At 45.8% G+C, this 10,669-nt stretch overlaps 1 protein-coding gene and 1 long non-coding RNA gene across 7 annotated transcripts in view; one reads left to right on the forward strand and one right to left on the reverse strand.

The window, feature by feature from the left end:
* LOC114862296 (dynamin-1) overlaps positions 1–9,416 on the reverse strand; it is a 50,017-nt gene extending 40,601 nt beyond the window's left edge. For 3 of the 6 annotated variants that reach the window (XM_055511697.1, XM_029162458.3, XM_029162460.3), the window contains exons 1-17: positions 9,056–9,411; positions 4,909–4,982; positions 4,677–4,826; positions 4,370–4,573; positions 4,066–4,164; positions 2,913–3,073; positions 2,670–2,812; positions 2,431–2,566; positions 2,114–2,181; positions 1,891–2,029; positions 1,628–1,714; positions 1,488–1,558; positions 1,336–1,387; positions 1,215–1,226; positions 791–904; positions 474–583; positions 221–332 (exon numbers count right to left, since the gene is read on the reverse strand). In XM_055511697.1, coding sequence (XP_055367672.1) covers positions 221–332; positions 474–583; positions 791–904; positions 1,215–1,226; positions 1,336–1,387; positions 1,488–1,558; positions 1,628–1,714; positions 1,891–2,029; positions 2,114–2,181; positions 2,431–2,566; positions 2,670–2,812; positions 2,913–3,073; positions 4,066–4,164; positions 4,370–4,573; positions 4,677–4,826; positions 4,909–4,982; positions 9,056–9,216 — 1,893 coding nt within the window. In that variant the 5' untranslated portion in view covers positions 9,217–9,411. Of the gene's footprint in view, positions 1–220; positions 333–473; positions 584–790; positions 905–1,214; positions 1,227–1,335; positions 1,388–1,487; positions 1,559–1,627; positions 1,715–1,890; positions 2,030–2,113; positions 2,182–2,430; positions 2,567–2,669; positions 2,813–2,912; positions 3,074–4,065; positions 4,165–4,369; positions 4,574–4,676; positions 4,827–4,908; positions 4,983–9,055 lie in introns of all 6 variants that reach the window. The other 3 variants (XM_055511699.1, XM_055511698.1, XM_055511700.1) reach the window with 2 other exon arrangements.
* On the forward strand, positions 4,823–5,647 carry LOC129604594 (uncharacterized). The gene is made up of 3 exons (XR_008695621.1): positions 4,823–5,046; positions 5,128–5,261; positions 5,359–5,647. It is a non-coding gene; the product is annotated as an uncharacterized LOC129604594 (long non-coding RNA).
* Positions 9,417–10,669: the final 1,253 nt, after the last annotated feature.

Raw genomic sequence — 10,669 nt, forward strand, 5'->3', positions numbered from 1 at the left:
AAGTCAAAAAACGTGTTTATAGAGTGAAAACTGTGGATGTAGTGATGCGTTAAAGAGAAAGATTCTGTCTTAAAAAACATGCCTTCACACTCTAGCTGTGACTCTAGCTCACGCAATACATATTAATGGAAAAGCTGAGAATTTCTTAAAAACTACCCTATACTTAAACTGCTGGGTACTGATGTATTAATGTGGGAATAAATCATAGGAAAGGTTGTACCACGCTGCGTTCAGGGTACACTCCAGCCCGTAGGAAAGAAGCCTTCCAACTGTCCACCTCTTCCTGAGACTCACTGGCCAACTCTAGCTGACGGTAGTCCTTGTAGACATTCCTACAAGCCACAAAGAGTTTTAGCTTTAGACTGATGAAGCATCATTATTTCATACACAGCACAAATATGAACACATCAGCATCATTTGAATAAAACCTTTTAATACTGAACATGCCACTATATGATAGTATGATAACTGACCTGTGCTCAGTGTTGAACAGGGCAAAGATGTGTTTGCTGGACATGAAGCTTTTTTCAATGTCTTTGAGTTTCAGGTTGTCCACCGGCAGCATGTACTTCTTCTCTTTCTCCTGTGAGGTGGGACACAGGTTGAACTGTGCGGACTCGTGCTTACATATGAATATAAGTTTGAATGTCTGACACAGAGCTTTGGTTCTGTGGAACATGTGAACCCATTAACTATGTTTAATGGACTCCTGGCAGTCAGGTTTGATGACAGAGATGTAAACTTCAAGAGATCCAGTGAGTGAGCAGGACTGTCACTTCTAATCTATTACCTCATCATCTTTGTACCAGGACAAGGTCTCAGCTGTCAGAACGAACCAGTACTCCTTAGCTCCTCCTTTCATGATGCCAATGTTGTTTATCGTTAGCCAACCTTTACGGATCACCTGCACACACATGATATTATCCCATTATCAAAACAAATCAGTATTTACCACTGATCAGTTGGTGAGTGGATGGTAATGTAGCTGTGGGTCAGAGAGCAGGTGTAAATAGATCCTACAAGCACACAAAGACAAGACATCATAGAGCTGCGTTCATCACCTCTATCAGCATTATAAGCCCCGCCCACCCCCACTCTGAGGAAGTGGTGAAGTCAATGTTCCGTCAAACCAATGACCTCAGTCAGTTTTCATCATGTCAATGTCCAGCTGCACTTTACAGCACACACACAAACACACACTGTGGACCACTCACCATGATCTCGTCCTGATTGCCATCACAACAGAGGCAGAGGAGAGGATGGAGACACAGGGTGAGAACAAGAGAAACACGAAGGAGGAGACGTTATGGCCCAGTTCTACCTGCACCAACTTACTTGGTTTCCTGCTGCTTTCTTCTTATTCATCTGGCTGCTCTTCTGCTGAGCACTGACACACAGAGGACAGGCTAATTACAGGTGTGTCTAATGGAATTACTGGGCACATTGATATACAATGGAATGAATATCAGAGGTGGAGGATTTCTTACTTTGCAAAGCCAATGAAGTCCTCATGATTTGTGTTCACGTAGGCCAACTCAATGTCAATGAGCAGCATCACCTGAAAAAATAGAGACGTTTACATCCTGACCTGACCCTTGGCCTGAATTTAGGAGGCGGATGCTCACACCTGATCTTTGCTGCGGCTCTCACGGTCTCTGATGTGCTGAGTGACGATTCTCTCCATCTCCTCTCTGAGCATCGGGTACTGAGCCAACTGTAAACAGTAATCCTTGTTAGGTCAGTACTGTCAAAGCCATTAGGAAGCAGAAGAAGTAGTAGTAGTAGTAGTGGCAGTAGCAGTAGTACTAGTAGTAGCTGTAGTACTAGTAGCAGCAGTACTAGTAGTAGCAGTTGTAGTAGTAACAGTAGTAGTAACTGCAGTACTAGTACCTTCTGTGTACATTGTCTGACGGTGTTGACAAGCTCACTAATCACCATGTCGACACATTTCTGACACGGCTCCTTGATCTGAGCGATCTGACGCTTGACAATGGTCTCAAAGGCCATGTCTGGCGTGAACAGCCCGGTCCTGTGGAGGGGGGTGGGTGGGGAGAGGAACGTGAGTCGGGTTCAGACGCCATCACACACTCAGCAGACAGCAGCGTGTACCCACCTGACACCGTGGATGTTCTTGATGGCATAGCTGATCTCTTTACGTAGAGTTTTCTCATCACTTTCCAACTGTGCGCACGGACACACACACACACACACACACACACACACACACACACACACACACACACACACACACACACACACACACACGGTATGACAGTTTGCCTAACATCAAACACTAAATAGACACGTACAGTCCGTTTCACGTTCCTGAATGGACAACAACTGGATGGTGTCCATTCAGAACATTACTGTGACCTGTAGACATGTAGAAACCCCCCACAACCAACACACACACACTTTGCTGTCTGTTACCTTGACCAGTTCAAAGGGGAAGCGCTCGTGGAAGATGCGGTTGATCTTGGCTCCTCCTGACAGCTCATAGGTGTCCACCTGGTCTCCAGATCCTTCGATTCGCTTCTCAAAGTCCACAGCGAACTGCTGCACCATCCTGACATACACAGTATACACCATACACCAGTGTTGAGTCATTACTGTGACATATCAGATGTGTCGTTGTTACTGTGTATTCCAGTGTAATGGTGTGTACTGACTGCAGAAGAGCCTTGGTTTTGCGACTTGGGTCATCCGGTCTGAAGTTCTTGTACTCCTGTACCTCCTTTTCAATGGACAACAGCTGGCTCTGCAATTTGCTGCGTAACCCTGGCAACGTGTCCCGGATGTGGTTGGTCAGTTGCTATGGGAGCAAATGCTCTGTTACTATGGCTACAAAGCAACAAGAGACATGAGACAGATCCTCATTTTTCCATCATAAAAGCATTTGTGTGTGGAGGCACCTGGTTAAGGGCTTTCTGCAGGTAGGCCGTGCCCATGCGGTCAGCCAGGTGTCTGTAGGCCGAATGAGACAAGAAGAACTTCCTCTCAGCCTGCAGTGCAGCAGTGATGTCTTTCTTTCCATCAATGTCCTTCTGACTGCGATTCACCACCCCGATGTACCCTGAAACAGAACAGCCTGTTAGTGTCAACTGTGACCAGGACTGACAGGTGGATGTGAACCATCCTCCACCACCTTCCACTCACTGATTTATCAAACTAACATCCGGTAACGTCTGACCCAGTCTGACTCTGCTCTTCTGGATTCCGGTGACAGATTCTGTCCCTGTGCACCCGCTTCGGTTGTTATCAGCCATAATGAATGGGCTGATCAGAACCTATCAGCGCATTCGAATGGGCCAGTAGGTGCCTGCTCTGCCTCCTTGCGAACAGCTAACAGCTAGCTAAGTTGCTATGTTAAGCAGCTTTAGAGGTTATTGTGGTTAGGGTTAGGGCTGGATAACGGGTGGGGGGTTCAGGTTACAGTTAGCTAACACAATACCGCTAGCTACTTGCTAAGTTATGCTCGCTAATAAATCAAAATCAAAAACTTCGATCCTCCCGTCAGGACAACAACCGCTCAACAGCGCCCCTACTGACTCTGCTGGTTAAATCATCCGAGCCGTGATCAACCTTACGGATCATTGACAACGATCTACCGCACCTATTCACCGCTGCCAGCAGGTAGATGGGCACCTACCGGCTCATACGTATGGGCTGATAACCACTGATAATGACCATTGAATGGCGTGATAACGTCAGAAGCCGCTCCCCTGTGACTATTTTAGTCTAATTTAAATAGCCTGGTTCTGTTACTGACCTGGGTCTGTGAGCCTATGGTTTTAACTCCCATCTCTGCCTGTGCTCTGCCTGTTCACAGTGTTGACTCCGGTGGAAGTATGCATGTATGTGGTGCTGGGCCTTTGTTCTATGTTGAGAAGACCCAGGAGAGGAATCAAGGGGCTCCTGTGTTTTGTGCAGCAAGTAAAAGTAACAGTTTTACTTACATAATACACTGATCCTTTTTCTGTGTTCTGTCTGCAGACGACCCAAATCTTTAATAACAAACACTGGGAATGGATCATATGAACCCAAACCTGTTGTGACATTCTGTACCTCTGCGGAGAGGCAGCAGTTTGTTCTCTAGGATGTCTCTGGCGTCGGTTCCCTCGTCCATCAGATCCAGTTTGGTGATCACACCAATCGTTCTTAGACCTGAAACCAACACGTTTATTACACTACTTTACAAAGACAAATCCTGAGACAACAACACCTCAAACTCAGTTGGGGCACTACAGGAAAAGACATCCTTCCCACATGATATAATACCTGGCATCAACTGACTTCATCACCTTCATAAGTGTGAAAGTGGCTCAAGTGTAAAGTGTGGCTGACGTAGGTGGATGTCTATGACTCTGACCTTGTGGGTCAACCTCCTTGGCAATCTTCAGCGCATCAGAGTTAGCAAGGTCCGAGTTTGCAGGAGAAACAGCCAACAAAAGGCAATTTTCCTTGGTAACAAACTGCATGAGCATCTCCCTAATCTGGTGTTCGATGTCAGGGGGTTGGTCTCCCACCGGGACCTTGGTCATCCCAGGAAGATCCACCAGAGTCAGGTTCAGCACTGATGAGAAAAACACATGTATTAGTCAGTTTATTTATGGGCTCTGATAAGTTTCATTTCCTGTGCGTTAGTGCGTTAGTGCGTTAGTGCGTAAGTGCGTTACCATTAGGTGAATAGACTCTAAGATTGATGGGGACTGGACTGATCCCCTTGTTGTGTCCAGTCACTCGATCAGTTTCTGCTTCAATCTCCTGCCGAACTTCATCAAAGTCAGTGAACTTCTTTCCTTTACAGTGCAAGAACTCAGCAAATTCTGCAGAGATCAGTAACATCAGACGAGCATTGTCAGACTAGGACATCACAGTAAACAAAGTCATAGTAAATGTGAGCTGCACCTGTTGAACAGTTGATGAGCTGCAGCACCAGAGGACGCCGAGTCACGATACCTGAACCACGAGGAAGGAAGTCTCTGAGACACGAGGAGGAAAAAGAGGGAGGGAGAATTAGTCGCTTAAGTCAAACTTAAGTTCTCAGTGAGTTGCAAGTGCTGGCAGCCATTTTGTAGTTTGCCCCACTCCACCATTGTCTCATTGTTTCTCTCCATTTGAACTCAGTTTCCGTTGAAGGAGTTTTCGCCCTAGTTCCCAGATTACTGGAGGAGAAGGCATAATTCTTTGAAGGACTAGCTCAAGGAAGAGACTCAGACTTCCCATCTGCTCCTCTGCCATTTCCTGATTCTGTTGACCAGGTAAAGCGACAGCAGCTGCCTCCTATCTTCCATCATTGAAATTAGAAATCGCTGATCTGAATCTGTTACTTAGGTCTTGTCTTATTTTCTCCTATAGGTGGCAGCAGTTTGGAGTTCTCACCCAGGCTTAACCTTTTTGAATGAGTCCACAAACCAAGTCAGCCATCTTGTAGTGAATCTCTGCTGGGGAACCTTGTTCAACTTCCTCAGTTGGCACAGACTGTAGCACGCTACCACCACTGTTCCCGCACCTCGGTCTCCATCTGCTCAATGTTAGCAGCTGATGGTAGACTTGAATGAACAGGTTAAGACGCCATTGCAACCGGACACACCTGGAAGTGTCTGGAACGCTCCATCATTAAGTGCCATTCTTTGTGTTACGAAGAAATGCTATTTTCTCTGAAATGAGGGTTTCACTTTACTTGTTTTTTTTTAACAGGAACTAAGTATAGCAATCCCACATCTCCCCGTTTCCCACATCTGCCCATTTACTGAGGAAGTTCATTCTTCCAAACCTGGTCAGGGGCAGCTACGTTGGCTATAGAGCCTGAACTGACCTGAGCATTGTCTGTTTGTCCCGCTGAGTCTGAAAACCAAAAGCTTAATTTTCTTGTACACTGAAAATAGGAAGCCATGCATCTGTAAGATTTAAATGGACATCTTGTGTGAATTTTAATCAAATGTTTTGTGTTTTAAAGAAAAAACGTATAAACAAATAGTATTGTGTAGACTCTAAGCCATGTGCAGAGAAAGTACATAAACGCATTTGGTTCATCTTGGCTCAACACAAGTCTCTGAATTTCGAGTTAAGTGAATCAATCAAGTTCATATATCGTCACAAATTTTCTCGCGATATGTAGCGAATTTCGCGCCATTAATTGAAGAAGAAACGGATTTGCCTCCGCTCGTCAGTTTACTCCGGTCAGCTCCATTTAATTCGGTAAGTATTCATGCCTAAAATAATTCGTATATTGATTAATTCATAAGTATATGCTTTATATTGTCATTGGATTATTCAGCATATGTTCATCAACTGACATGTAACTATTTGCTCTCGTGCTGCGTCAACCTCAGCTACACTAATGAAAAAAGTCCAAGCAGGGGCCATTACTGTTACCACGCAGCTAAGTTATTTTGAATTATTTGTAGTAGAAAGCAGACACTAATAGAGAAGGAATACACTGTAGGTTCGGTTTGTGCTCAAATGTTTTGTAAACGTCCCAGAATTGAACTTATTAGACGGTACAATTGTATCTATTGAAAAAAGTGGGTGCAGGTGCGCATGCTAGCAAGACTAGCAAGGTTTTCTGCTTTTTTTTAAAAATCAAGGAGCGGTACCAGTACGTAGCTGCGGTCAGTTTCAGACAGGGGTTTACTCTATCAAGGAGAGGTACCAGTACGGAACTAGTTTCAGACAGGGGTTTACTTTCTCAAGGAGCGGTACCAGTACGGAGCTACAGTAGTTTCAGACAGGGTTTTACTTTATCAAGGAGCAGTACCAGTACGGAGCTAGTTTCAGACAGGGATTTACTTTATCAAGGAGCAGTACCAGTACGGAGCTAGTTTCAGACAGGGGTTTACTTTCTCAAGGAGCGGTACCAGTACGGAGCTAGTTTCAGACAGGGTTTTACTTTATCAAGGAGCAGTACCAGTACGGAGCTAGTTTCAGACAGGGCTTTACTTTATCAAGGAGCAGTACCAGTACGGAGCTAGTTTCAGACAGGGGTTTACTTTCTCAAGGAGCGGTACCATTACGGAGCTAATTTCAGACAGGGGTTTACTTTATCAGGGGGGGGGGACCAGTACGTAGCTGCGGTCAGTTTCAGAAAGGGGTTTACTTTCTCAAGGAGCAGTACAAGTACGGAGCTAGTTTCAGACAGGGTTTTACTTTATCAAGGAGCTGTACCAGTACGAAGCTAGTTTCAGACAGGGCTTTACTTTATCAAGGAGCAGTACCAGTACGGAGCTAGTTTCAGACAGGGTTTTACTTTATCAAGGAGCGGTACCAGTACGGAGCTAGTTTCAGACAGGGGTTTACTTTATCAAGGGGGGGGACCAGTACGTAGCTAGTTTCAGACAGGGGTTTACTTTATCAGGGGGGGGGACCAGTACGTAGCTGCGGTCAGTTTCAGACAGGGGTTTACTTTCTCAAGGAGCGGTACCAGTACGGAGCTAGTTTCAGACAGGGGTTTACTTTATCGGTTTGGGCTTTAGTTGGTCAGTCACCACTGGTGAGGACGTGTTCTTTGAGCGAGCGCGTGACAAGCCCGCTAAAAGGGCTCTGGCCATTTTTCTGTGAAAACTAAGCCGTAATGTCTGTGTGCCACTCAAACATCTCTACTGCTTCTGCAGCAGAACCGCGTTTGACGCCATATTGCCTCAGCAAAGACTTGTTCTGTGGTAAGAAACTTCATGTACCTTTTTCTAAGTACTCTTATTCTTTGAATGCTTATGTATATTTCTATTGTAATTCCCCATCAGACTCATTCGTTTTTGTTCGTTCGTTCGTCGTATAATGTTTGTATGAATGTTGATAGTTCCATCTGCATTTTGCTTAGCTAAAATAATATTCTGGCTTTTATGGTAATAATAATTGTTTTCCATGTGTGTATAAAAGCTGCTTATACACTTTTAGAACATAAAATGCGCACAAGGGTTTTGTATATTTAGTGAACATAGTCCTGGAACTGCATAAAGTCTTAATGCATTTTATGTGATATATAGAGAGAGATTAGATTGAGACATCACAACCTCACAACTGTTTTCATCCTTGCTACTGACAATATAACTAAAATGCTATATATTTATTTGTTTTTAATCTTGGAGAATGACATCAATGCCAGAAAGTGTGTCATGAAAGGACTCTGCATATACCTTAACGAGGATCCTAATGGTCTACCACAGGAGTACATGGTGAGTCTAAACAATAGCATTTTTAATTATAATATACAAACCTTCATGGTAGAAAGTAATTTGTAATGTAACCTGATCTTCATCTAACTACAGTAGGACATGACTGAGAGAGACTCCTACCAGTGACTGTTCGGATATTGGAGTAATCCTTGAGGGTGCACACAAATCACTGATGTGATGGAACACAAACAGTTGATGTTAATTTAACTCAATTCAGACATTTTCTGTCAAAACAAAAATTGTATGTGCATCTACACTGAAAAAAATCTGTTGGATTAACTTAATTCAATAATGGACATTGGTTGCATACACAGTAACTAGTAGGATTGGCCTGCAAGCAGAAATCAGTGTTGGTTGACCAAGAGCCTGCTGCTGCCTCAGAGGTAACCAGTCACAACTGGTAGTTGTTTGTGGCCCCACAGACCGGTGAAACTAAAAGCTGTACACATCAGTAGTAGCAGGTACATTAGTGGATCTTTAAGGAGCTAATGCTACCACTGTGTTGATCGTCCATTGTTTGGAATCGGTGCATGGTTTGCAGACTCTGGTCTCTGGCTGCGGGATCATCATCTCCTCAGATCCAGTTACCTTCATCACTAACAATAACTGTGTCACTGATTCATAGCAGAACCTGACCGTCAGGAAGATCCCAGTTTGATGTCTGACACAAACAGTTCAGTTCTGATGCCATCACAATTGGTCAGAGTTTGGACCAAACTGATGAGTATGTGGCGGTATCTGTATAAGTGCAACCGAGATCTGCGTTCAGAACTACTACTATCATGGCTCGAGACAAATTCAGCGGCCTCCCCTGACAGCGGGAATCCGCTCCGGTTTGGTTCGGCTCAGACACAGACAGACAGTCAGACAGACAGACTCACTTGCCCACGAAGTTCTCCAACACCGAGCTCTTGCCGGCACTCTGTCCGCCCACCACCGCGATCTGAGGCAGGTCGAGGTTCGAGTTCTGGCCAATGGCAGAAAAGGCGTCCTGGAGCCGGTTTACCAGCGGGATGAGGTCCTCCATCCCCTGGTTACCCATGATGAACGCAAATAGAGGTTGGTGATGGAGACACAGGCAGACGGGCGACGTGGCGTGAGGTCTGCAGCCCGTGCTCCTTCCGATCGATTATCAGCTGACGGTGTCGACGCTGAGGGTTTTCCTCCTCCCGTGACCTTCAGCTCCGCTCTCCTCCTCCTCCTCCTCCTCCTCGCCGCTGCTGCTACGGAGACGTACGGGTCTACAGCCCAACGCAAGTCACTACAACATACGTGCATCCGGTACAGAGTTTCAAAATAAAAAGCACTATCAGTCGGCACGTTAACGTTAACCAGATTAAACACAGGGATCCATTGCGTGGATGAAATATGTCTGTCCGTCATCACGTCCGTGTGAACCCAAAGACGTCATGTTTGACTGTAACAGGGTCTAAATAAAGGCTTGTTTCTTATCCTACATGGAAACGTACATGCTTTCGTTGTGAAGTCGAGTCGTGAGTTCCGCTAAATTGCTGAGGAAAGCGACGCAGAGCTGCAGTGATGACACCGGCAACCGGTGGAGGGGAGCAAAGACTCGCGCAGCTTATTTAGTGGCGCTGCATAAACAACAACTGGAAAGGTAATAGAAGCATGTTTGTACAGATCAATAACACTTCTGTTTTCAAAGTTTTGTTCTTGTAATCAACATCAATTTACTTTAGTAAACATAAAAATTGTTTCAATTCACCTATAATCACAAACATTATGAAATTACATTATGACATTATTGATATTGGTAGTGATAAGTTTCAGTAATACTTACAGTTGGGTTTGGAAAGCCTGTTTATCAGCTCAGGTGTTGAGTGTCCCACTACAAGGTTAGTAAAGCTGTAGCTTAACATTGTTCACCCAAAGGGTGAGGCAGACATTGGTGTATGAACAATGCCACTTGTGGAAGCCAGGGTGATGTAAGGAGCTCGGCCACTACGCCCATCCAACAAGCAGAGGAAAGAATCCTAGCAGCCAGGGAGCCCACACACCTTCAGTTCCAGGAGGGCAGGTGTTGCGACCCAAGCCGCTCACACAGAGCCCCCCTGGCAGAGCTGCAGCAGCCACAGAGGCAGCACCCGAGGTCAGAGTCGGCCACCGTGGGTCAACGCTGTCCGCGGGGGGTCGGCCCTGAAAGAGTGGAGCCCGAGGACACACGGTCCGTAGGGAGCCCGCTAGGAGATGCCCCCGCGCCCAGAGTGGGCCCCCCTCAGTCCACCACCCCTACACCAGCGGAGCGGGGCCTACCCCATCGGCCTGACCACATGTCCTGGCACCACACCGGGCCCGCAGCACGGTAGGCTGTAGGTTCCTTAGGTAGGCAGGCACCCCCAACCACCAGTCACCCCCCCACCACTGTGCCAGACATGACGCAGCACCCGAGCTCCACGCATCCTTACCTGGAGATGGAATCAATCAGAGTATAGTTTTGGTCATTGATTTGACGAAGCAGACAATGTGTCTAAGGT

The sequence above is a fragment of the Betta splendens genome, chromosome 9 (genome assembly GCF_900634795.4).
Source record: "Betta splendens chromosome 9, fBetSpl5.4, whole genome shotgun sequence".
Classification (NCBI taxonomy): Eukaryota; Metazoa; Chordata; class Actinopteri; order Anabantiformes; family Osphronemidae; genus Betta; species Betta splendens.